At 43.0% G+C, this 27,515-nt stretch overlaps 1 protein-coding gene across 2 annotated transcripts; it reads left to right on the top strand.

Moving 5' to 3' along the window:
• Window positions 1-1,480: 1,480 nt before the first annotated feature.
• On the top strand, window positions 1,481-26,095 carry E2F7 (E2F transcription factor 7). Of its 2 annotated transcripts, none has more exons than XM_088676873.1 (13): window positions 1,481-1,770; window positions 2,393-2,485; window positions 6,367-6,645; window positions 9,682-9,850; window positions 13,025-13,312; window positions 14,296-14,454; window positions 15,191-15,328; window positions 15,678-15,872; window positions 17,309-17,375; window positions 18,491-18,971; window positions 19,965-20,202; window positions 20,838-21,265; window positions 22,513-26,095. In XM_088676873.1, the coding sequence occupies exons 2-13, from the start codon at window positions 2,393-2,395 to the stop codon at window positions 22,687-22,689; spliced, it is 2,712 nt and encodes a 903-aa protein (XP_088532999.1). In that variant the 5' UTR covers window positions 1,481-1,770; the 3' UTR covers window positions 22,690-26,095. The 2 variants fall into 2 exon arrangements, with proteins under 2 accessions (XP_088532999.1, XP_034984438.1); XM_035128547.3 differs by having other exon boundaries at window positions 19,962-20,202.
• The last annotated feature ends 1,420 nt before the right edge of the window (window positions 26,096-27,515 follow it).

Below are 27,515 nucleotides of genomic sequence, written 5' to 3'. Positions count from 1 at the left end.
GATTACTCAAGAGTCATTTCATACATGGTTAGGGCAGACCAAGATTTAGACAAATGAGTCTGCCTGTTGTCACTGTGCGCCCCTGATGTTAGTGAGGCTGAGTTGGGCCCATGTGCTATTTTCTCAAGGCATCTCCATGTTCACACTCGCATTAAGTCAACCTTGGAAACTGCCTAGTCTAAACTTGATACTTGCCATTATCTGGGTCAAAGTCATGAAAAAGATTGCTGTCTATCCAGCACTGAAAAGCACCTTAGTTTCCAAAGTGTGTGAAACTGCTTCTAGATCTGGCACAGACAGCTTGTCTTATGGGTCATGCAGCCTCATGCTGTTCTCCAGTTACTGGTTTGGGTGTCAGAAGTGTACTTCGTTATACAGCTCAATCTTTAATAGGCAGTCAGGCTCTATAACTAAGTCACTACCACTTAGATTTTTAAGGTTTAATGCTTAGGGAACACATAGGTTTGGGCATGAACAGGGGGCTACATAAAAAAAATCCCCAAAGAGATGTAACATTACCTTTTTGAATACTTCATATAACTTTGATTTCTCTCTTTTTAAAAATATGAGCATTCTGCTGTACTTGGTAGGGACATCTGGATGGAGACCTAATAAAATTGCTTTCCGGTTCAAAGCTGCTACATAAGCACACATGTCAATATGGGACGATCCAGCAGGTTTCTTGCTACAGGTGCGCAGCTAGTCATAGCTTTCCAGTAGAGAACGTACTCACAGTGCCGCAACCTCCTCACAGGTCTCCCCAGCTTACAGATGAGCACTTTTTTGTGTGTAGGAAATCCCTAACTTGTGAAGCAGCAGCTCTGAATGAAGGGTTCATCCAGGCTTCCTTTTGTGCCGCATTTCATTCTAGCCACAGGGTGCCTGGCTTTTATCTGATCTGATGCATTAAAAGGTGAGAATCACGTGAAAATTTTGCCAGCCAGGCAAACTGGGCACATTTAAAGTGTTTATTTATTAAACTGCACGTCTGAATGTACCTATTTTCCAGAAACGCTTGTCTGCCAGTAAAACAACAAAAAGGGAGCTTCTTTTTATTCTGTATTTCCCCCTGGGAAAGCTCCGTACTTCCTGTCATCGCTAGGCGATTCCAGGCAGGGCCGAGCTGCCAACGGCAGACTTGCAAGGGAGGGAGGAGGCCGAGCGTTCCCGCCACCCTTCGTAGCGTCGCCTAGGATCAGGTTTCCCCCCAGCTTTCCCCATCTGTTCCTTTGCGCCGCCTCTCATTATCCAGAGCTGCCCGCTCCTCCTGCCTAGCGACAGCGGCGGCGGCGGGGCGGCCCAGGTGGCGCAAGGTGGGAGGAGGGCGGCAGAGGCGGCGGGGAAACAGCCCCAAGGCTCCCCCACCGCGTCAGCGCGGGACCTTGGGACAAGAGCGCGCCGAATGCCGCGCCAAACTCTCCGAGCCAGGGCTTCGATCTGATTGGCGGGAAGGCCAGGGGGACGCCCCCTCGGAGGGAGCCTGATTGGCCGGATTGTAAAAATATGTTGCAGGGCGCCAGAATAGAAGCTTTAGCGCCTAGTGGAATCTCGGGGCTGCGGGGAAGCGGCCAGTGCAGGCACGTCGCAGGCGCGAGCGAGGGAAGAAGGGCGCGGGAGGTCAACGTCGCATTGGGGCGGGGTGGGGGCTCTTTTTCTTCCCCATCGGAGGCACCCCCATGATCCTCAAGCCCGGCTGCGGCTTTAGCGGGCCTGGAGGCGCTGACGCGAAGGGGTCCCTTTGAGAGGACAGGAAGGAAACTCGAGAAAAATGTAAGTTTCTTAAACTTTCCTTGCGCGGCGGGAAAAAATGGGAGGTGGGTCTCCCGCGCTTGTGCCGTCGTATTCTTCCCTGCGGCTGCACCAAGGGGGCGACCGAGCCAGAGGCTTCATGGCGGGGGGCGGGAGACCACCTTTTTGGGGGGCCGGGGTCTCCCGCTCTCAGGGCGCGAGTCTTGCTCCACCGCCTTGAGCTGCGAGGTGGGCAGTTTCTGTCCCGCTTCAGTTTCAAAGCTGGGATTTCACTTCCAGGTTCTTTGCGCCAAAAGTAACCGATCCCAGGGCGAACACCCTGAGCTTCCAAATGACAGATTCGCCCCCAGAAGATGCCCACTTTTCGGGGACACCCACCTCCTCCCCCAAGCCAATTTCTACCTATTCTACTGAATCTGAAGATATTTTAATATTACGTTTTTTCACCGCCACCTTGGCCCCCAATCTGATCCTTCTGTTATTTTGGTTTTTTTAAAAAAAAAATTAATACATACCCGATTTAATACATAAGCTTTGCCCAAATTATTTTGGGGTTTGAAGAGGACCCGAAAGCTGATTTATGTTTTTTAGGTGGGAGATGATGTAAGGTGCTGACCCTCTTGTACAACTTTCAATTTTACAGATGGAGATTAACTGCTTAACGCTAAAAGACCTGATCAGCTCGAGACATGGAAAAAGGGATTTTATAGATGAAGATGGGGAAAGCGCGCAAAAGGTAAGCAGGTGCCTAAACACCCAGTTCGGTATTTTCAAATCTGCTCACGGCAGTCAGGCTTTGTTCTAAACTGTGTTCTCATTTATTAAAATCATGGTGCAACTTATAATATTCTAAAGTAGTAAAACCTACCTGTAATGTCCGACTGAAAAAACAATACCATTTTAAATATGATTATAATTAGTAGCTCCATAAAATTTTAAAAAATAAAATTGTAACAATTAACGGTACATATTTAATCACTCTTTCACTGTTGGACACTTCTCTCCGAAACTTGCAAAAGATCTTCCCCTTGGTTCTAATTTCGCAGAAAGCCAGTTTCTCCACCCCTGCCCTTTAAAGGAAACAAGTCGGTTTTTTTCTCTTAATGAGATTTTGTGCAAGACATTTGCCATATGGGCATGGGATTATGGGCAATCCTGTCATTCCTGATTGGATGTTTGTGGCAGACTCTTATACCTGTGAAAGGGGTGAAGTCCTGTATCCTACTAGTGCTCTCACTGAGCAAAATGGATCGATACCTGGTTTCAGATATGAAACAGTAAACCTGAAGAGGTGCTCCTGATTAAACAGAAAGCACAGCAAGGAAAATGTCTCCAATGTCAAGTGTTTTTACTTTAATGCAGTGGTCCAAATTTGAACGGAGCAGTGGCATTGGGGGGAGGGGTACTTAACCCTTTATCTTCTGACCATTTTGAAGCTGCTGTTAACCAAATGAGAGGAGTGGAGTAGTATACCCCCCCCTCCCCTGCCAAGGCAGCTTCAGAGATGAGCTTTCCTTCCAAGAAAGGGCTGCTCCATTCAAACTGGGACACCCACATACCTGGCAGTTGCATTAAAGCAAAAACAAAATACAGCAAGAGATCTCCTGTATCAATGAGGCGTGCAAGTCAATGTAATGGATTGGCTTCTCCTGAGATGCTACTGGTACATTCTATGTTGACTGGAACCTCACATTATAGACTTTATCTAAGGGGGGGGGGAAGCACAACCTTCACCTCAAAATAGTGCTTTTTAATATGGAAAAGCAGTGTCTAGCTACTAGTGGAACAATAGGCCTGGAAATTTACAAGCAGTGTGTGTGTAAAAGTGAAGAAACCAGAAGAAAGCTCAATTAAGAATACAAATAATCTGTTGCTCTCTGATTCAATAGTTTTTAAGCATTTTTTTTTAAAAAAAATGCTGCCATTGTAGGTATTAATCACTTCAAGTTCCGCAATCACTTTTGGCTCTTTTGACATTGTTGCTTATCTATAGTAGATCTCTAAATGCTAGCTAACCAAACAGGCAATGCAAGTCTATATGACTGTTGACTGCTGTGGTATATTCCCACCAGAAAACCTAGGTAAGCGTCCTAAGTGAGAGCAGTACAATCGTTTTTCGGCCTTGTAAAGCTTCACTTAGCAGGAGGTTTCAGTAAGAAACTAAGGTGTCTTGCAGGAGAAACGCAGTACGAAAGAAAACTCAATTTTGCCCTCACAAAGTGTGGCTCCCACTGAGTTCTATAGGACGGAATAAGCAGGCTACAGTTTGAGAGGGAATTCTGTGGCTTCATTTGCATGTCACAGTAAGCCAGAAAAAGCTTATTGGGACCTTGCAGCCCCAGTCTATTTTTACTCCTGAGCTCGGCCAAGGTTGGCTTAGCATGTTATCGATACCTGGGCCCATGGTTATGCTTTTCCTCAGTACAGCTCGTGTTTAGTGAGAAGAGTCCTTAACTACAAGCCTGGGTTTGAATGACACCATACAGCACATGGTTAGTGAAGAGGGAGCTGAAACATGAACCTGCATTTGTGCGGGATGCTAAGTCAAACTTTGCAGGCAATGGGACTTGTGGGCTTTCCAGGAGCCTGGTTGCACAAAACCTTTACCGCGATGTGTGAACCAGGCCTGTGTCTCCAGCATTTAAGTCAAGCAAAATATGCACTAGACCAGATTAGTGAGTCTGTTAAATCCCTGCCAAATGAACTTAATCACTGGTTAAATAATACATGAGTCAGTGTGATGTATCACACAGAACAGGGATGAGATACTTGTTCAATGGACAGTTTCATCAGAGATTTGTACAATCATACCTTGGCAACTCTGAGGGATAGAAATGTATAGTTTCAATGTGAATTTTTCTCCAAGTGCATTCATCAACTTGGCAACTGTTTTTAACCCAGTTAATTTGATTTTAATTGAGATTTTTAAGAAAATTGTGTGTACTGTATGTATTTTTCTTATTACAGGTAGGTAGCCGTGTTGGTCTGATGTAGTCAAAATAAAATAAAAATAAAAAGTCCTTCCAGTAGCACCTTAGAGACCAACTAAGTTTGTCATAGGTATGAGCTTTTGTATCTGAAGAAGTGTGCATGCACACGAAAGCTCATACCTATGACAAATTTAGTTGGTCTCTAAGGTGCTACTGGAAGGATTTTTTATTTTTCTTATACCTTCCATAAAAGAGTGAAAGCATTGCACAATTTAAAAACTGGTTTTTTTTCCAGTATTTTAAGTATTGGTAACCAATATAAGATTTCAGAATGTACAGAAGTAATTTCCATAGGTTCTGTCATGTTCTTCTGTGACCAAGAAATAGTATGCTGTACTGTATAGGTTTATGAAAATGTCAAGGGCCTATGCTGGTGAATGGCTTCCACTGCGTTCTATGAACAAGGTAAATAGGCTTAAATTTGACACAACTGGACATCCCCCCCCCATATTGTGGTCATCAGAGTCTGGGACAAAAAGTTGTTCCCCCCCCCCTGTTGTTCCAATCCACTGTCTGGTTTCAGCCCACTTTTCACCCATTTAGTACATGAAGGGCATTTAATCTTATGGCAAAAATTAAAGCCCTAATCTTAGGAACAATGCTAACCTTGAGAATTGTTCCCTGGCCATAAAACTGTATTTTGGTCTTTGCTAGTTGACTGACAGGTATTTAGCTCAGGCACAATATGTTTGAACAAAATGCCTGTCATTGTATTGGGTGAAGCGTGTTTAGAGGAAGGGCCTGTGTGATTGTGCAATAACCTGCTCTTAAAACATCCTAGCACCTCACTGTAGTGTTCGTTGGTGGGGGCTGGGATGTCGGGCTCACAGATATTTATTTCATTTATTTTTATTTAACAAAATTTACATACTTCTTGGGTGCAATAAAGCCTCTAAAGGGCTTACATGAAATATTAAAATTTACAATTAAAAACATTAACAGTACAAGAGATTGAAACACACCAACTTCTACATGTTGGGATAGACCTACCTAAACAAAACCTGTTTTGAGCAGGTCCCGAAAAGAGGTTCTTGTCTGCTGTCAATAGGCAGGGAGTTCCTATATGCAGGTATTAATTAAAATATCATTTTCTTTCATTTGTGGAATAATATTGTATGGCAACTGTAATGGTGCCAGTTCCCCAGATTGAAGCAGTTGAATGGGCACATAGGAAGTAAAATACAGTCGTACCTCGGAAGTCGAACAGAATCCGTTCCAAAACTCTGTTCAACTTCCAAAGCGCGAAGCTTCCCGCAGCCGATCAAAAGCCCCATTGGACGTCCGGCTTCCAAAAGAGTGTTCAAAAAACCGGAAGACTCAAGTCCAGTTTTTGATCGTTCGGGAGCCGACATACACAAGCTCCGGGAGGGCATTCGAGAACCGAGGTCCGACTGTAGTAGAGTTCTTCCAATGTGCATCGCTTTATTTCCCTGCCTATATGGCTAAGGTAAAGCAATGCACTGGATATAAAATTTTAGCCTGTGTACCTTTCCCCATAGATCTCTATGGGAGCCATTTGTAACTGAGCAGGCCACTGTTTCTTGGTGCGATAGGACCACAGCATTGATTGGCTGCTTCTCTGCCTTCCAGTTATCTCCAAAGCTATCTTTTCTTTCTACCGTAATAGGAAAACATATTTGATCGACCCAGAATGACCCCAAAGACTCCCATGAAAAATGAACCCATTGATTTGTCAAAGCAAAAAACCTGTACCCCCGAGAGAAGTCCAATTACACCTGTTAAGCTGACTGATAGGCCCCTGGCAGATCCATGGACCCCAACAGCTAACCTAAAGATGCTTATTAGTGCTGCTAGCCCTGACATGCGGGACAGAGAAAAGAAGAAGGAGCTCTTCAGGCCAATTGAGAACAATGAATTTAATGACGCTTTTCCCGATTCCTTGCAGGTAAGAGAGACTTTCCACAGCACATTTGTTTTGAATTAGTCATTTATTATCTGTTTAAATTAAATAATGTTTTATTTGTAGCTGCCTTCTTCATTTATCTCATTTGTGGACAGCTCTCCCAAATTGTTCTGATTTGACTTTTCGCAGCCATTCTCCTATTTCTGCTTACATAACCAAAGTGCCACTTCCCTTGTTGTCTCTTCGCCTGCCATTTTGATCTGTACTGTCACATATTACTTCCTCTGCACAGCTGCTTCACTACTAGCATGGAAGATTTAGAGAATGTGAGCTTTCCTTAAAAACAAGAATACATGGGGGAGCAGACAGACTGTGCTTTCCAAGTGACACGAGCAAGATACTTAATTTTCTAAACCTTCCCCCACCCCCCCAAAAAAAATTCACTGCCGTTACAAATACATTGCACAATAAATGACTACCAGCTGTTGTGTCACTGGAATCATGAATTAAAAATATGTCATTGTGTATGCATAAAATATGAAAAAAAAATTCTACCCTTCTCCATCTTCTCCTAATTTTTAGAAATATGCCAACGAGTTGACCCATCCCTGGTTCAAAGCGGGGTGAGTGGGTGTAGGTAGTAGATTGGGATCCACTGGTAGATCTCTAGGTAGTTTGCAGTAGAGCAGTGATTTCTGGCTCCCAATTGTTTTACAAAAGCAGTAACAATTTTGTTTGTTTGATTGATTTATATTCCGCCATTTATCAAAAGCTCCCAGCAACATTAAAAACATACTTTATGGAGCATAATAATAATAATAATATAATACAAAGTATAACAACATACAGCATAATAATGAAACAATCATAATGACAGCCCGTACAACTTCCCCCTCTGAAATTAGGCTGCCGAAATCAAGAAAGCTCATTATCATGGATTAGACTTTGAGCTTGTTTTTTGTACCGAAAAGGGATTCCTTGGCTCACTGTGTGTCTTTTACACCGGACTGCTTGGTACATCCTCGGGTTCCAGCAGCAGGAGCCAGAGGAGCAGTGTGGGTGGGGCACTGGCTGATGCCCCAACCTGCCCATGCCGTGTGTTTCTGCTGCTTACGGAGAACGAGAGCGGTGAGGTGCAGGGAGCTCAGGGTGGTAGCAGAGCCAATACACTTGCTGCTGCGCACACAACCACACTGAGCTCCTTGGATCTCCCTCGGTGAGCCCCTGCGACATGCAGCACAAATAGCTTTGTACCAACGAGACTATGAGAGCTTACAGTACATAGCCCTTTGCTGAATCTTCTCCACAAGCTATGATTGCTTGGCTTTGAATCTTCTTGTAGGTTTTTTTACCTTTGGATTCAAGCAAAACTGGACTTTTTTATTTTGGGTAATTTACCCCTTACTGCCTGGGAGCTTTCAGTTTTCCTTAAGGTTCATAAATCCTCCCCTTATTTTGAACTGTTGAGAAGTGACCTTGAGTCTTTACAAATGCAATAAGTTTCCTTTTCCTTCTGAGGAAACTGATAGATCATTTACAGTGAAACGAGATTTTTAGCTGGCAACTCGTTAAGGTTTCTTTGAGTTATTTATGTTTCTTTGAGTATTCCATTATGGTTGTACATTAGTTGGTTTAGCTTCACTATATTCTTCACTTTAATTCTAGATATCTCATTTTAGGGATCTTTCACGGTGTAGACTCATTCTGTGCTCGAGTTCTAATAAAAAGCAAAGGAGATCCAATGAGCCTTACGCTGCCTATTCGTGGTTTAAAGTATACTCTGCTCCAGCTGCTGTATTGTGCCTCTGGTGAACTTCTCCAAATAATGCTGAATACTCCCTGTTCAAAGCATGATTACTTGTACTCATTGGCCATATTAATCTTGCTCCCCTTGGATAAAATCAGTTCCTGTTTAGAAATGCTTTCTGCAAATTCTTTAAATGCAAAGGCATAGATTCCAAAATCTGGCCCCACCATGCGAGGCCCATTAAACATAGTGCTACCTACGGCAGCCGAAATCTTCCTGAGAATGGTCACTCCCAAAACCAATCTAGTGAGAACCGCTTTCATACATTATTGCTTAAAATACAACTTCAACTTCAGGGGGTGGGGGAATGAAAGCTGCAGTTTCTTTCAGCATTTGAGGCTGTTTTAACAAATGTTCCTTTTAAGGGCCACTTGTTGCACTGCAGGGCATTGCAGCAGCCCTCAAAGTTATTTACTGGAGCCATTCCAGCATCTTTTAAGATTTCTCTTAGGTGTAGAGGCCAATTCAACTCACTATAGTGTACCGGTAAGAGGCTTCAAAAGTTTTCTTTTGGGGTACGAAACCTGACCTTCGGGGTTGCTAAAGATCTTTCTCTCAAAATTGCCCTCTCCTGCATCCAGTTTTCCTTTTGTTGTGCCTTTGGGGCTGTAAGCCTGCAGGCAGCAGAGAGGCTACAGCTCAGTGGCAAAGCATTTGCTTGGCATGCAGAAGCATCTCCAGGTAGGGATGGGAGTGTCCTTTCTGAAACCCTGGAGAGCTGCGGCCAGTCAGTGTAGGCAAAAGCTAGATGGACCAGCTACTTGGCTCAGTAAAAGGCAGCTTCCTATGCCCCTAGGCCAATTGTTTTTAATTGGTATGGGGTGCTTTGTAAAGTTTAAATGCTACCTCTCTAGAGATAGGTGGAAAGGCTCCCCATCAAAGCTAATGTGCAGTGTTGCTCATTACATTCAACACTGGACCAGTTTTATCCTTGCTGCCTTGCAAACCACCACATTCCCAGTACTGTGCTGCTTGTCAGAGGAGCTACCAGTGTCCAAGACCTGTCTGCCATGCTGCTGTCTTGGCCAATGGTCAGGGAAGATGGGAGCTGTAGTCGAATCAACATCTGGAGGTTACCATTTTGGCAATCCTTGATCTACAACTCCACTTTCTAGACTTGCTTAATACCTTATGCGTGTATTTCGTTTTTCTGCTGAAAGGCCAGGTCTTACGTATTAAAAATACAACATGTATTGCTGGTGGCGTGCCATATAACAAAGTGTTGTTTTTAAAAAAACCAGCCAACTACAACCCATTTTATTTGTTTCTAGTGTGGTACCGTAGATGATGCAACAGTGGATGAATATGAAAAGCAGAGACCCAGCAGAAAGCAGAAAAGCTTAGGGCTGCTCTGCCAAAAGTTCTTAGCCCGCTACCCCAGTTATCCTTTATCAGCAGAAAAAACAACAATTTCTTTGGACGAAGTGGCTTCTAGTCTTGGTACGTATGCAAGGAAGCAATATTGACTGCAGGAATGAATGCTCCAGTTGAACTAGATAGTAGTCCCTTTAAGGCAAGCAGTTCTTTTTACAAACCCCATTTAAATTAGCTATCCTCTCATGAAATTTCCCATGCATTTCATTGGTGTTTCCATGGGAGAAGGTACAGGGGTTTTTTTGGCATGAAAACTCAATGACTGAAACTGAAAATATTCCCCACTGATGCTACTTATCAATTATCTGAAACAGGATATTTAATTTATACAGCACCATGTTTCTTACTGGATGTAAACCTGAGGTGCAAAATCAGATGGGCCCAAATACGTTTTATTTAACTAGATTTGGGCTGTAACATTCTATGCATTTCTTGTTGTGAGCTGCCCTGAAAATTCTGTGGCCTATACAGTAAATTACATTAGTTAATAAATGGCCTGGACACAAGTACTTGGAAGAGTGCATTTATTCCAAGAATTGGAATTGTAGCTGCTAGGTCTTGCTTCTAAGCAGATTATTTCAGGACTGAAATAGAAAACAGCCTGTGTTTTGGGGGCAGAAGTTGCTAAGTTCAACTCCTGTAATTTCAAGTTAAAAGGAGCAGTTGCAGATAATAGGGAAGACCTCTGTCGGAAAGCCTAGATAGCCACTGCTTATTACAAGAGGCAACACTGGGATATCTTGTATAAGGCAAAGCAGCTTTTTTATGTCCCAATGAGTGTAAAGCAGTATTTGGCTCAATAGTCTGATCTGGCACAGAAGGCAGTTTCACATAAATATGTATAAAGTTACTTTTCATCTTTCTATTTGCATAGCATATTTTCTTAAAATAGATTTTTGACATGGTGTTGTTAGGGCAGATTTGTGTAGCCTTTTGCTAAAGGAAGTTTAATGGAAGATGTAATGAGATGTGACAGCGTCAAGAAATATTGAGCAGGGCACTAAGTCATTTTCACTATAGCCTCGCCGCCCCAGATCTGCTGCTGAAGGGGGGGGGACACCTCTCTGCTTGCACTTGAGCACCATTTTCATAGGTCCCTAAGCTCCAATTAATAGTGTCATCTGTGGCTTAGCCTGTGACTGATGATGCAGGGACACTGCTTGGTCCCAGTTGTAAATCTTCACATGGAGCATGAATAGCGGGTGGGTGACTCTACCACAGGTTCGTGGTACTATGCCCTTTCCCAGGTGAATTCCAAGCCTTGTTGAAGCGGACGTCAACACTGTAATTCAAGGGAGCTCTACATCACAGCAGCAACTCAACTACGCCCAGAGCCCAACAGTTTCAAATCTTCTGCCTGTCCATCCTAGAATAGTAGTAATAAATACTTGAAGGAGGTGGGTGGCAGCTGTGTTTTAATACAAAGGAGGCGGCCTTCTCTTGCCCCATCAGCATTCCGCTGCACTGCCATCCACTCTGAATAACCCTAAAGAGCAGCCAATGTAGTGCCCATCAGATCTTACGGACTACAAGTCCAATCATCCCTGACCATAGGCTGCGTTGTCTGGGTTTGGTGTATGCCAGACAACCCCAACCTGCGGCCCTCCAGATGTTTTGCCTACAACTCCCATGATCCCTAGCTATCAGGACCAGTGGTCAGGGATGATGGGAATTGTAGTCCAAAACATCTGGAGCCACATTGGCTACCACCAAAATAACTTTCTTTCTCTCTGAGGACTTGACTGCAGTTTAAAGTTTAGTAGCATTTCTTCTGTTAACGGGGATAATTTATGGATGCAAATTTAAGGATCATTGTGTTCATTTAATGTTGTAACAAGTGCCACAAAGCCACAAGCTGTTTTTGACTAAGTAACTATACATTATTTACCCTCTTTTTTGGGGGGGGGAGGGATTCTAACTACTTGAAGATTTCCTATCACTGCCATACTAATTGCTCAGAAGGCGGTGTTATTAGGAGCTTGGGTACTTTTGCTTGTCCCTTAAGCAGTGGCAATGGCTGCTTAGTTTAACACTTGGGTGGTAGTCAGCAACCTGTTCTCTGTTGTTCTGCGTGACAAACTAATAACTGCCTAATTGATATTTTAAATTGAGTTAAATGTCTAGGTATAGACAATCATGAGCTACTTCTTACATAAAGTTTTCATTCCAGGATTGGCTTTTTCAAATGATAACGAGAGTGTCTAGACATGAAAAGATGATGTAGGGATTGACTATTCATGTAGCACTTCTCAAGCTGAATGCTTCCACATTGAGGCACCCAAACGAAGATATTTTATTTTAACAGAAGCATCTATGTAGGCTACTATCAATAATAATAATAATAATAATAATAATAATAATAATAATAATAATTTATTTATACCTCGCCCATCTGGCTGGACTTCCACAGCCACTCTGGGCGGCTTCAAACAAAATATTAAAATACAGTAGTCCGTCAAAAATTAAAAGCTTCCCTAAACAGGGCTGCCTTCAGATGTCTTCTAAAAGTCTGGTAGTTGTTTTTCTCTTTGACATCTGGTGGGAGGGTGGGTGCCACTACCAAGAAGGCCCTCTGCCTGGTTCCCTGTAACGTCACTTCTCGCAGTGAGGAAACCGTCAGAAGGCCCTCGGCGTTGGACCTCAGTGTCCATATTGTGAATAAGCCATAAAAGCGCTCTCCTATAGGATACCTCTGAGCCAAAGGACCTGGACAGGTTACTTTGAACACACGGTCCTATGCAGGCCTGCTCAGAAGCGGTATCCGGGGTGCCTCCCTCAGAAACAAGTTGTTGAGGCTGAGGGAAGACAATATGCTTGGGAACTGTTTTTAAGCCAGAGACACCATATTAACCCTCTGGTGTTACCTAACACACACACACGGCCAGGCAGACCATGAGACATCGCTGTGATGCGAATGCTTCAGCTAGAATTATGTGAAAGTCTCTATTGTGACTTGTACATGGAAAGTAGCCCCAAAGAGACCAGTTTTCTACTGTTATGTGACTTTACAGCACATCTCTAATGAGCCACTGAAAAGTTTTGCTCTTTTGACAGCTGTTGTGTCTATATCTTGTCTGGCTGCTAAACAGTAGAACATGAGACCATATTTGTGTTCCTTGTTTTGGAAGTAGAATACCACCATGACTTGTCTTGTAATGTGCCCGGGAAAGGGAGTTTGGTTTTGTTTGGTGCAATGTTTTGCTTTTATTCTCTTTGTCTTGCTTTTTGTTCCACATCTAGGAGTTGAGCGTAGACGAATTTACGACATAGTGAATGTCTTGGAGTCTCTTGATCTCGTTAGCCGAGTGGCTAAGAATCAGTACTGTTGGCACGGTCGTCACAGCTTGAGTCAAACGCTCAGAAACCTCCAGGAAATAGGAGAGCTGCAGAAATATGAAGAACTTATGGCTTCTTTCCAGCATAAAGAGCTAGACCTTTACTGTAAATTTGGAGAGCACAAAAAGGAGACCTTTCTAGATTTCCAAGACCGGCAGTTGCTTGACTTCTCAGAGACAGATTTTCCATCTGGTAAGTTAGCAAAGGCTACTGGCAAAATAAGAGAGAGGTCCTTGCCATCATCAACATGTGACAGGTGTTCTATTTTTATTTTTGAAGTAAATTACTGCATTGAAACATGATTGTATCTTTTTGGGGGACAATACTTCTTTTCATCCAAATGGTGGAACTATATCAGGGTCAGCTCTTGCATCTTTGCCCTCTTTTGTTGCCCCAAACGCTGCCCTGATATTGCAGTAAATAATAATAATAATAATAATAATAATAATAATAATAATAATAATAATAATTAATAATAATAATAATAATTAGTATTCATATCCCACCCATCTGGCTCCCAACAGAATATTAAAAACACAATAAAACATCAAACTTCAGTAAACAGGACTGCCTTCAGATGTCTTCTAAAAGTCAAATAGTTGTTTATTTCCTTGACATCTGATGGAAGGACGTTCCACAGGGTGGGCGCCACTACTGAGAAGGCCCTCTGCCTGGTTCCCTGTAACTTCACTTCTTGCAGTGAGGGAACCGTCAGAAGGCCCTCAGCACTTGATCTCAGTGTCCGGGCAGAACGATGGGGGTTGAGACACTCCTTCAGGTATATGAGGCCGTTTATAAATGGTGCTGTGTAAATGCTTTTATAAATAGATAAAATAAGTCAACCTACATATCCTTTTTCTTCTGGTGCTTCTAACTTCTGATTTCACTCTGCTTCGCTCCTATATTATATGCAGAATAAAATCCTCAGAATGTCCTGCTTTCTGCACACTCCTTCAAGATACTTTGCTATGACCTTCCTTCTTTCCTTAAGAGAGTTAAAGTGCAACTGCCCATCTGCTATAGGCAATTATTTTCTGCTCATTAAAAGAAAAGAAAAAACCGTGCTTCCCAACAAGGAAATGTTTTTCTTTTTTTCTGCTTGAGAAGCCTTCAAAACGCTTTCTTGGCTGTGGTAGATGTAGCATGCTGAGACTTGGGTTGTGTTTGTAATACAGCGTCTGCAAACAGCAGAAAGGACAAGTCGTTGAGGATTATGAGCCAAAAATTTGTCATGCTGTTCCTCGTCTCCAAGACCAAGATAGTTACTCTCGACATAGCAGCGAAAATATTGATAGAAGAAAGCCAGGATACAGCAGATCACAGCAAGTTTAAAAGTAAGGATTGTTTCTGGGGTGAATTATCACTGCAAAGAATAATAGTCATATTGACATCACAAGGGAACATATTTGGTTTTTCAGATTTTTTTAACGGGGTGGGATTCATATGGAACACAATGACCTTGCATCATGTCATGCAGGTGATACAGGAGCCTAGTTCAAACCTTAGCTTTTTCAGGATGCAAAGTGTGTGCATGTGTGTACATGAATATTAATAATGATTACTTGCCCACTGTGCACTGAAAACAGATTTTTTAAAACTAAACGATAAAATGATCCCCTGTGGTCCTGCCTAAAATGAAAACGGCACACAAAGCTCTGAAACAAAATTTATTATCCTAGATTGGGTTATGAATGTATTTTAAAGAGGCTGCAATCCTGCTGGATTAAAATCAATTCATTGATTTATGTAGGACCAGAGTTTGAACTCGAGGACTGTAATATAAAACAATTAGTTTTATAGTTTTTTCTTATTGAATATGGCGTATTCATATTCCAGATATAAATCTTTATGCATAGTAATTTTGCTAGGGAATTCATCCACCGGTCAAGAGTAATAGTTCAGACCACATCCACCCACCCCAAAGACCTAAAATGCATTATATTTTTTGCACCCAGTCCTCATGATTTTACTTCTGGGTTCTCTGGTAGCAGTTCTTCAGCCTGGTTAGTTACATCTTAACGTAATGTAATGTAATGCATTTGTTCAATAATGAAACTTGTTTTCTTTTAGCAAAGGTACGGCGATTGTACGATATTGCCAATGTCCTGACAAGCCTTGAGCTCATTGAGAAAGTGCATGTAACAGAGGAAAGAGGTCGTAAGCCAGCCTTCAAATGGATTGGGCCGGTGGAGTTCACTGGAGACAATGGTAATATTCTTTATATTATGTCATTATCTCTTCTTAATGCATTTCTTACAGCCTTAACAGCACCAACCCGCTCCAGGTTGGCTGAAATGTTTTCTCGTATTTTTGTAAAGGAGAGTCGAGTAATGTGAAGAATAGAAAGCCCAACCCTTAAAATTGCAAGGGTGCCATTCAAGGGGCCTCAGTAGGCGTCTTCCGATTATAACTGTTCCGCTTCACCTGTGAAGGGTCTTGCTTTGTCAATGGAACTGGTTTACTGCCCAAGTGGTACGGCAGGACTTCTTCATGTTGACCATGGCTTGCGGGTCATCCTTTTGACTAGCTGATTTTAATGAAGAATGCATCTGTTTAGGTGGCATAAAGATGGAGATTCCAACCTGTGCTGCTTTGACGAAAGCGAAAGGGGCGGCACCTGTCCCCAATCAAGCCTGTGCCAGCAGGAAAGAGCGGCTCTCGCGACATGCTTCTTTTGGCACGGCTCAGCCTTCCGAAGTGGCCAGGAGGAAGGCCAGCTCAGAACCCAGCAGCCCACGCAGGGGGAAACAAGGTAACTTGGGGAGGCCTTGAGCTCCTCCAACCCACCAGCTCTGCTAACAAGCTTCCTGCTAACAGCCGTGCGTCTGTGCATCTCTTTCTGGGTAAAGCAACTCCTTTTCTGCAAGCTTAAACTTTGAGCGCGTTCCTTTTGTTAGCATTTGGCACAGGCAGACTAAAGCCCTTTAAATGGAAAGAGAACATATTATTTTATGGTTACTGGTAAGATGGAGCTGGCTGGAACAATCGTGTTTATATTACTTTCACACTTCAGCACTGTCAAGCTTTATAAAGTGATTTGAAGGTTTTACTAGAACGGCAATTGGCCCATCTCTGCCTGGTGCACGGCACCTAGCTCAGAAAGTACTGCGTTACCTTGGCCTATGGAACAATAGAATGGTAGAGTTGCCTCTCTCCAACTGTAAAAAACCTGTGCTTGGGTGTAAGTTGGAGGCATCGGGGCTAAGCTATAGAATACTTTTAAAAAAATCTTTCCAGGCCACCATTTTCACTGGGGGGTCCATAAATTCCTGGGAGAGGAAGGAGGAAATAGTTTCTGCAATTCCACTGAACCTCAGAGACACTTGGAGGGTACAGCTTCAAGAAAAATCCTACACAGGACCCCCCTCCCAGCTCAAAAGAAATGTGTATCTATGTTGTGATGTTCTTCAGGGCCTCTTCAAGGATCTCTGAAGTGCAGCTGGGCCTAGACCTGGGATAGCTCAGTTGGTAGAGAATGAGACTCTTAAGCTCAGGGTCATGCGGCTGAGCCCCACGTTGGGCGAAAGATTCCTGCATTGCAGAGGGTTGGATGAGATAACCGTCATGGTCCCTTCCAACTCCACAATTCTATGATTCTTTGATTTTGTATCATGCTTAGCTTTGGAAGAGGAGCTCAACGTGAACATGCTAAAGAGCTGTGTGGGAAGATGATTGTTCTCACAGTCATACTGCATTCCCAAGCTCAGCGGCGAGTGGGGAAGCATCCAGGCAACCAGATGTTTTAGCTGCCTATGATGGCCAGCCAAAATTTGTGGACACCTGTATTTTCATATAGGCTAGAGAAGGGACCGTCGGTGTCCAAGCTACTGCAAATACTTTGAGGGTGACAGTCATCTGAGATCTGATGTCTAGTGATTGCAACTTCAAGTTGTGACTTCAAAGGAAGAACTGGGAGTGTAGCCGAAGAATGCTCTCAATACTTCCATTGCAGCCCCATCTGAGATGGAGCCTAGAAAATGAATAATTACCAGATCCTATATACATGGTCCCTGAAACAGCGCTCGTCAACGGTGCTGCCTGTCTTCCTCTGTGTCTCTCTGTGAATTTTTGTTGTTTCTCAAGAGAAGACATGATTGGGTGTTTGCATGGCTGTTTCTCATACAGTACAACCATCACCCGTTGGTACCAGAAATTAATTCAGCGTTCTGCTTTTCCTTCATTTTTCAGATGACTGCTGCTCCAAAATGATAAATCTAGCATCTGTTTGCTGCCAGAAGATGGAAGATGACGCAAGGTGTGTTGTGGATTTTAAAGCTTGGTACTCTGCAAAAGCCATGGTTTGCGTTAAAATGAGCGTCGGCCCTCCAAGTATAGCTGTTGTGCAACATCCATATGTTACGAGACCAGGCCAGTTTGTGCCTTTGCAGGTTTCACAAAGAGTTTCATGGGCTACAGCAGCTGCTCCTGTTGGATTGCTCATTAGACAAGCTAGACATTTTGAAGCTCTCTAATTTGAAGCTTTGGTTGCCCTAAATATAATGAATGCCACCTCCGAAAATTATCTATGCTACCATGGAGAGACTGAATAACAAATCTAAAGAGGAAGCTGGATTTAAATAAAGCTTGTGTTACCCAATGGCCATTTTATCCTGATAACGTAGGTGTAATATTGAGATGGATTAAATCCGAGGATGCGGTCCTTGATGTGAATTTAAAGTTGAGTTAAATGTGCATGGCACCATCTTAAACTTAAACACGGCAGAGACAGCTTTCTGAGAATCTTCTTTGGCCTCCAGTGCTCATTTCATAAGGCAAATAAAATTCCTGAAATCAGTACTCGTCATTGTGAGTGTTGTCATGAATAACTCTGATCAGCTAGCACCTTGGCCACACAGCTCTTTATAGAGTGTCAGTTCTCCTCATCTCTTACAAGTCTAGCATAAATTTTAAACCCCTTTTACTTTTTGCGCAGAAAATTGCTCATGTAATAACATGGTGACTTATCATATAATGTTCTAGTTAGTGTCTGAAGCTAGGCGAGGCCAGTAAAACTTGTGGCAATGGTGGTAGGAGGGTTGTTGTTTTTTAATTGGCAGTGCCATTTTGTGACGGAGCAGATTGTTTATTTTAATTTGTTTTTCATTGAAACATTTATATCTCGCCCTTCTGGTGTGAAGGCCTTCAGAGCATGTCACAAAATTGCAACAAGCCTTCCTCAGGCCTAATCTTGTTCATTGGATTTTCCCATCATAAACTGGAATAAGTAGTTTATGAAGCAGTTACGTATGCAAACCTTTTGGTGATTTAGTTCTTTCCTAAGCCAGTAGAATAAATCAGGTTTTTCTTAACAGAGCAAGAATAGCATGTGCCATGGTTCTAGCCTAACTACCTCTCCCTTGGTCTTTACAGCAAAGGTCTCGAAGCGGCAGGAAACCTGGGCATCATTTCCCCTTTCTCTGTTCTCCCTGGAGACTCAGACTATTGTCTTAACACCTTCCCTCCCCTCTCCTCAAATGCAAGCTCAGACACGCTACAGCCGTCTCTATCAAATGGGATAAATGACCAAGGTCTGCCATTATCGGCTTCCAAGTCAGAGGCTGGCAAAACCACTGTGCTCTCCAACCAACCCTTTGTTTACTTGCCATCTCCCTCTCTGTATATGCTGTGTGGCAGTCTTCATGAGAGTCTCTCAAGGGGAAGTCCTCCAGAAAAGGAAAATTGGGACCTCAAGGGCCAGGCTTCACCCTGCCCATCAGAAGGGGCCGAGTCTCTAGTTAAATGTCAGAAGAGGAGTTCCCAGTGGCGTGTTCCTCCCACTGAAGAGGAACCGACAGCAAAAAGGCAGAGTCTGGAGCAGAGCGATGGTCCCATTTCACTGGTGGTATCTAAGGTAAGAGAAATACACTGGGCCAATATCCAGCTTTTGATTGCAGCAGGAGAAATGGAAGGTTGTACTTGAAATGACCCTTACCTAGGCGAATTAGTGTACTGCAGCGAACTAGGCAGCATTCATTGCCCCTGATGTGTTTGCTGTAAAGCTTGAGGTATTTGCTTCCCCTCTGTGCTGCAGAAGTCATCACAGAGACGTGATAAATGGCAAGGAACTTTTTTGGCTTGCACAGTTTGTTAAGAGCATGGTGCTGATAACACCAAGGTTGCAGGTTCAATCCCTATATGGGACAGCTGCGTATTCCTGCGTGTTGCAGGAATCTCTTCCTTAGGGTCCCTTCCAACTCTTATGATTCTGTGTGCAATCCCTCCAGTATTGGAAGAGGAAAGCAAATAAACGAAACATCTCCTAGAGCTTGAAGAAGTCAAAATGCCATTTGGCCCCCACCGTTTGCTCAGAAGCACCGGTCCACCAACACCTCCGCAATCTGCCACATGCCATGCAAATAAGCCTAGATGAGTCATTCCAGTGAATCAAATCAGACATTGCAGCAGAAGGATTCCTTAATGAGTGGGTTTGGATGCAAAATCACTCCCAAGTTATCAGTCAGACTGAGCAAGGGCAAAATGCTATCACTAAGTCATTGTCACCCAGCTTCCTGTTCCAGATTGTGGCAGTCCTTGCTGTTTCTCCTTCAGAAACAACTCATTGGTTCTTACTACTTTGTCATTTTTTGCTAGTTGCATGAATTAACTCCTGCCAGTTCTGCATTGGAAATCAAAGCTTCATTTCGATTTTTTTGGTTTTGGTGGGTAGGGGAGGACCCTAATAAAAAAAGCTATTTTATGATAAATTCATCCCTTGATCAACTATTTTTAACTTTTCAAAGCTAGGCATAATTTGTACTAGGGTCCTAGACCCATAATAGAGCTGCACCTGTTTTGTTTTGTATTTATTTAATGAAATGAATTGTACTTTTGTTTTTCTTAGAAGAATGCTAAGCCAACAGATGCAGAATCTTCCTCAGATCGTAACTGCAGTCCCAATGACCAGTGTGAAGCAGGGGTGCCTGCTGCTATAGAAGCTGCTAAATCTTTGGAAACATGGGAGCAAGAAAAGCCATTAAGGAATAAGTGTTCGAAAGAAAATGCAAAGGAAAATGAACAGGTCTCTCAAGAAAATGGCAAGCAGTCCTTCTTGCCACAGTATCTCTATGTGCAGCATGCAGCTGGTAAGCTACTCTTGGGAACTAGGTACTGATGTATACTTTAAACTAGGTGCATGCAAAACGCCAACTGATTACTAGGCAGGTAGAATTTCCAAATCTAAATCCTTTCACTGTTACCTATCCCCTTTGTTGTAGCATAGCTTGCCCCAAGTCTGGAATGGCATGGAGAAATCATGCTATCTGTCTACTAGGTCATCTCCTCTACTTCGTAAAGCTTAGCAGAAGCTGTCCAGATTTTTTTTATTTTTCAAGCTTAATACTCATACCCTGTAGAAAGAGTAGCGAGGAAGGTGGTGCCCCAGGTGCTGTGTCCGCCAACTCTCATCAGCCCCAGCTGCTATGGCCACTGGGCCAGTAGTTTGTCAACGTAATCTACAGCAGAGCTGGAGAACCTCTAGCCCATGAACCAACCGTGGCCCTTTCTCAAGAGAAAAGGATATACAGTGGGTGGAATTCAGTGCCTTGTTTCCCCAATACTTTGGTCTGGAGGTTCTCATCACACACACACACACGAGCCATTGTGCAAGCAGAAGCCCTTGAACAGGGCTTACACTGGTGGCGCCAACTAGGCGAATCCCGCCAGTTACTGTCTCATCTAACTGCAAATGTCTGCCTCTGTTCTTCCCTCTGTGGTTTAGGATTGAATGGCTTTAATTTCCTGTTTCCTGCCAGCCAAGCTCCTGGTCCCGTCAACCTGCCTTCAAGCCGTTTGCCTTCGCTTAACGTTCCCTGTATGATGGTTCCATCTACAGCCTTGGCACCGTTCCCTCTCATCTACTCCCCGGCAGTCACAAGCCAACTTTCTTCCGCTCCTGCCGGCTCCTTCCCAAATGTCACGTGCGTGAATTTCAGTATGCCTGGCCTGGCACCTACAACACCTGTTTTCATTGGGACCCCAGCAGCAGTCGTCGCTCCAAATTCATCACAGCTACCAGCGCTGGAGCCGCACCAGCAGATTCAGCCAGCTGTACACCTGAGCCCCGTCCTCGGCTCTGCCTGCAGCTCCGTTAAAGCAGACTCGCCGGTTTGCATGGGGCACCCAGTCACCCTCCTGAAATTCCAGCAGGTGAGAATGCAAAGATTGGGTGTGAATGAAGCTCGAGATTGGGAGCGTGTAAAATGCATCTGTTTAAACCAAATCACCTTACATTTCAAAACTCTGGCACTTTTGTGGCAGCTGAAGATCATAACATTGCAAAGCGTTTTATTTTATTATTTTGTAAATGGCAACTCCTATTTATTAATTCATTTGTTTATAAATGAAGCTAAGATTCTCCTCCCCTCACTCGCCCAGGGCAAAGTCATGCATCTTTATAATAAGCTCCAGCACATACATAGCCTTACGACCCACACAGGTTTTATGTATGTATTTATTGTATTTCTATCCCATCTTTTTCTTTTTTGAGTTTCATAGCTGAGTGGGGATTTGAGCCCTGGTCTCCCAAGTCTTAATCTGACACTAACCCTTAGACCACAGTAACTCTCTTGTTGATTTCAGTAAAGGAATTCATTGCATGGGGAACCGTGCAACTAGGGCGAATTAATGCAATCCTGTACAACTGAGTGCATGCTTAAAAGTTAAGCACTCTTGTTTTAATGTTAAACACCATCATTCTCTGGAACGCTTGTGAGTGGAGTCCAGCTTTGTTTTTTTGACTGGAGCCTCTTAAAGGCTGGGATAATTAGATATTTGGATAAGTGCTGCTAATACAGGGGTTGTCCTGAACTGTTCATAGTGGCATACATTCATTCATTCATACAAGATTTGAATGGTTTCTGTTCTTTTCTCTTTTTTTAGTATTTTTATTTATTTATTACAGCCACCGACATACATATATCGCAACAAAAATACATACAAACATACAACTATACAGATTACTTACAAAAACACGGGACACCACCATTCCATTACAATACAATACCAATATTAATGTTTCTGTTCTATATGGTGGTCAAATTCAAATAGGCTGAGGAGGGACCAACTTCCTTGCACCCATGGTTTCTCCACCAAAACAAACCAACAGTTTTAAATGGGGAAAGAGACCGGTAATAAGACCATGGCTACCGTCTAGAAATTGCTCGCTCCATTCAACCTCAATCTGCAACTCATTTTAGTGATCGCAGAGGCAGGGAACCTCAAAATGATGCTGAACTCTTTACAGCCTCAGCCGGAATAGCCAAGGGTCGGAGATTATGAGACTTGTAACCTCACAGTTACTAAAGGGCCACAGCTTCCCCACAACCTCTGAGCTAGATGAAATGGATTTGAGAGAAAACGGCTAATGAATTGCTTTTGTCTCTCCCTACGAATAGTCTTCTGCAGCCCCGCTGACTCCTAAGAACATGCGTTCCACACCCCAAGAAGTGTTTTTCAAGACCCCTGGCAGCCTTGAAGACCCTGTGGCATGGCGGAAAAGCGAAGGCAACCAGAGCAGAACAGCAAGCTCTGTTCAAAGAAGATTAGAGATCTCCAGCAACAGCTCTGACTAAGGGGCAGTTTAGGATGCAGAGCCTTAAACTTTTTTTGCAGAAATAATCAGTCATTACATAAAAAGGAGAGAAGAGGTTTTAAAAACAGGCACGCTTGCCCACTGTGCATTTGCCCGCTACCCTGTTGACGTTCTTCCTCGTGAATCACCCCAGCTGATACAAGGGAGCATCAGGTTCTATTTGGGGAGTTTATGAAATCGTATTAGTGATCAGTTATGTGAGCAGGTTTACCAGGATCTGTTCCGAAGTCCAAAACTGGGGGGAGCTGGCTAGCACTTATATAGGGGAAATGCTCTTTTACAAACACACTATCCTGCTTAAGTATGCAGGCTAGGCCAGGGGGGACCTCTAAGTTTTTTTTTAAAAAGTGTAGGAGCCGGTGCTTCTTTGCTACAACACTGAAGTGTTGCAACTTCAGAAAAACAGACTTTTGTGGAGTACTTGAATGTTATTGATGTACAGTTTCCCCTGCACTTGTTAAAAGCGGAGACATCTGATAACTTAGGGTAGGAGTGAATGTATTCATGTGAAATACTTTAAGACCAAAACAACTGTGAAGTTTAAAATATTTCAGTGGGGTTTGTATTAGTGAACTTCGTAGTTTCTCTGTGTCCTTGTTTTCTGCACAAAATGTACCAGCTAGTTATCAATTGACACAAAGGCCTTTCCCCAACACTGTAGGGGGAGTAATAGGTTGCATCAAGAATAAGGAGTCTCTGAAGTGTGTATGGTAGAAATTCATCCCTAGTTTAAATATACAGTGGTACCTTGGTTCTCAAACTTAATCCATTCCAGGAGTCCGTTCAACTCCTGAAACCGTTCGAAAACCAATCAATCAATCAAAACCTTTATTGGCATCATCCAGAAACATTCAAAACAAATTGGCCAGTACAATCACATTGCCATACGTCCGAAAACCAAGCTGCGGCTTCCAATTGGCTGCAGGAGCTTCCTGCAGTCAAGCGGAAGCTGCGTCGGACGTTCAGCTTCCAAAAAACGTTTGCAAACCGGAACACTTAGTTTCGGGTTTGGTGCGTTTGGGATTGATGATGAAAAAAATAGAAGATCTGTTGCCCAGCATGGAAACAGAAAAAATTTGGCGTGATCAGTGAAAGCGTTGCATTAATTTATGGGCCATTCTTCATTTACTTATACTATAGAAAGGAAACAAGTCAGTTTAGAGTCTGCTGCTGGAAATGGGTTAACTTTTTACAAATTAACTGGGCAATGCATACTTTTGCATTTATTTCACCAGTTTCATAGACTAACGTGACACTCATTGCTGATTTTAAAAGAAAATTCATCATGATATTTTTCATTTTTTAATCAAGTAAATACCGGTAGATAGTGTGGCTGGCTCTTTTTTGACCTAGGGATGACTTTGTAGCCATGATGTACGTTTCTTGAGGTCAGAAAAGTTTTCTGAACTTTCATTTCACCAGGTTTAAGAAAGAACAATGGTTTTGTGTGACAATATGTTTTGGTTCATTTAGTTTTGAATAATGAATGTGTTATGAAAATTAAGTAATTAATTTTAGAACTGCAAAATAATTTGGGAATATTGTATATTTATGTTAGAATAGACCAATAACAGCCTTACAAGGAGTGTAGTGCAACTTAATGTTTCTTAAATCTCTTTAGTTCAATCACAATAGGAGATTGAAGAACATGAAGGAAGAGGACCTTAAAAAAACTTTTTACACTACAGAATTTTCATGTTTTTGTGACTTTTACCCAATGCATTGTTTTATTCACCCACATTCAAGTTTTCCCAAGTGAAGTGTAATATTACTGTTTAGTAACAACTGTTGCCAAGCATAATTGCGGCAGGTGCCTGATTTACTGGTGTACTGTATTCAAGTTTGTACCACTTTTGCTCAAAGGATACTGTTTCCCTTAACATAAAGATAACTGATGTGCCTGCTCTTAATTAGTACAGTAATCCCTCCTCCAGGCATTACATGTGGCAATAAAGGGGTGGTTCTCAGCGATTAAGGCCGATGAAAAACTCTTGATTCTAAAACATTAAAAGACAGTATGTCTTGTTTTTTCATGATCAATAGAACTTATACATTCAGTAGCCAATACAGTAGTACTTCGGAAGTTGAATGCCTTGTGACTTGAACATTTTGGCTCCCGAACACTGCAAACCTGGAAGTGAGTGTTCCAGTTTGCAAATGTTCTTTGGAACCCAAGCGTCCGACATAGGTTCTGCAACTTCCAGATTCTGCAGCCAATCGGAAGCCACGCCTTTGTTTCCTAATGTTTTGGAAGTCGAACAGACTTCGAGAATGGATTACGTTCGACTTCCGAGGTATGACTGTACTTGCTTTCTTGGGCATATTTTTGCTGTGTTGGTGACGGGATAGGAAGTGGTGAAGTGATTGATTCCTTCTATTGCCACAGCTTCTTTTGAGCATCCTTGTTTGAACATCCAGCATCACAGAACTACTGGGGCAAAAAAGCTATGTGTAAGGCACGAACATCTGCAAACCTCTGCCACTTGATCCCTAGGCTGGAAGTTTAAGACTGTAGGCTCACTAGGCTTGCCACTACCTCCATCAGCTGCATTTGCAAGCGAGGTGGGGAGAGGAGAGTGAGGCTAAAGATACTCGGGTTGCATGAACTGGAGAATCAGCTAGATTCAAATTTTCTGTGCACCAGCATGAAGTGAGAGCGGCTGCATATAGCTAGCAAGAGGGGAATTGGATTTGGTGGCAGCCAAAGTGGGTGTGTGAACAGGCCAAGGTTTGCTTCTGGGGCCGACCTTTTTACTATTAAAAGACTGGTTGTAAACAGAAGCAAGTGTGAAACTGCAGCTTTTGGTGATGAAAGCAGGAGCCTGCAGGTCTGGTGACCCGGAATGCGGAGTTTTGTCTTATGACTCCTGTAACTCCTGTTTCACAGAATCTGTGGCAAAACTGCTTCAACAGAGGCAAGCATTTCATTTGCACAGATGCAAAGTGCTTGTGCACTGACTTGTGCAGGGTTTCAGGGCTTGTGAAAAAACCTTAACTCTGGTACTATGGCACTAACCCGTTTGCAGGGGGGAGAGTGTGTGTATAACTTATACTTGAATAATATACCACGTTTACATATCTCAGTTCCTTTTGTAAAAGGTGCTATTTCTGTATTTAAAAAGCTGTATTGTTTTTGATAATGTAAAGCTGCTTCATGTTTGTAACATTGCACTGCTAGTTTATTATCTTGGTATTAACGTCTCAATTTCTTGTAGGTCTTCACTGGTTAGAAATTGCTCTCTGCCTGTCTTAGGTTCTTTGCTACACTCTGCATTCAAAGCTATTAAGAGCACACACTATTTGAACGGGGGGGGGCATATTTTTATACTTAAATTAGATAACTCCTAATCTTTGTAAAATAATAAACGTAAAGCCAAAAGTAAAAGGGATTGCATCTTTTTGTTTCTTGCAAAACTGCCAGCCACTGTGTATTTAATAATTCCTCAGCTCTGAACACAGTTGATCACAGCGATCCTATGAATCTCTTCCCTCTGACGGGGCCAAATGAGATCCAGTTCAACATGTCCACTATAAGGTCTCCTGACATTTCTCCCCACTTTTTATTAAAAGCATCTTACATGGGCATCCACTTTGGGTTGCAGCTGCAGTAGAGGAGGGACATTTAACCCCAGACTTTATTGGCCTAAATTGTAAAGGTAAAGGGACCCCTGATCGTTAAGTCCAGTCGTGGACGACTGGGGTTGCGGCGCTTATCTTGCTTTATTGGCCGAGGGAGCCAGCGTACAGCTTCTGGGTCATGTGGCCAGCACAACTAAGCCGCTTCTGGTGAACCAGAGCAGCACACGGAAACGCCTTTTACCTTCTTGCCGGAGCGGTACCTATTTATCTACTTGCACTTTGACGTGCTTTCAAACTGCTAGGTTGGAAGAGCAGGGACCGACTGAGCAATGGGAACTCACTCTGTTGCGGGGATTCGAACCGCCGACCTGATTGACAAGCCCTAGGCTACTTTATTGGCCTAAATTGTACCCCATATTTTCTGCAGAGAAGCAAACAGCAACAGGGCGGGGAGGAACATACAATCCTGCTCACCTTGAATCTGGTTAGTCATGGTGCTGCTGCTTAGTTTAATGGGAAGTGGAGGGGTCAGTGAAGTGCAAATTGGCTCTGCTGGCATATTTGCACTAGGCTACCATTGCCTAGTCCCCTCCCCTTCTATCTCCCATTAAGCAGTGGCAACCAAGTGGAGGTTAGGAGAGTGAGATGCCCAACCATGCTGTCCACTACTGAATTCAGGCTTACAAAACAGCATGGAATGATGGATTTAAAAGTGCAGCCCACCTCCAGTACCATATCTTTAGTCCAATTTATGTACCCCTATAGTCCCCCGCCCCGGCAAATACAAATGGTACTAGGCTACTAGTAGCTGTTTATTCCCTGGTTAGAAGATTATCTAGATTCTATCACACAGCCACGGATGGATTGCTTGCAGAAAACTTAAGAGGGCAAATTCCAAGTTGGCTTATTAACTATTCTTATTTTATTATTTTTTGTTTATAATCCAGGAACTAGGATTCACTGTGGCTCAAAAACATGGATAATACACAGAAAGCTAAAAACATAAAAGAGAACAGCGGAAAAGTAATTCTAATAGAACTAAAATGATATAAAAATTAACAATTCTAGTAAAGGAATCTAGTACAGTGGAACCTTGGTTCTCGAGCTTAATCCGTTCCAGGAGTCCGTTAAGACTCCTGAAACTGTTCGAAAACCAAGGCACGGCTTCCGATTGGCTGCAGGAGCTTCCTGCACTGAAGCGGAAGCCGCATCAGACGTTCGGCTTCC

Source organism: Zootoca vivipara, chromosome 9 (assembly GCF_965207765.1).
Source record: "Zootoca vivipara chromosome 9, rZooViv2.hap1.1, whole genome shotgun sequence".
Classification (NCBI taxonomy): Eukaryota; Metazoa; Chordata; class Lepidosauria; order Squamata; family Lacertidae; genus Zootoca; species Zootoca vivipara.
Note: the sequence above shows the minus strand (reverse complement) of the source record. Positions and strands in the feature narration are given on the sequence as shown.

Coding starts and splice junctions, on each gene's coding strand:
- E2F7 (XM_035128547.3), top strand. CDS start 2,393: ATGGAGATTAACTGCTTAACGCTAAAAGACCTGATCAGCTCGAGACAT. Junction 9,851..13,024: donor CGAAGTGGCTTCTAGTCTTG/GTACGTATGCAA, acceptor TTCCACATCTAG/GAGTTGAGCGTAGACGAATT. Junction 17,376..18,490: donor AAGATGGAAGATGACGCAAG/GTGTGTTGTGGA, acceptor TGGTCTTTACAG/CAAAGGTCTCGAAGCGGCAG.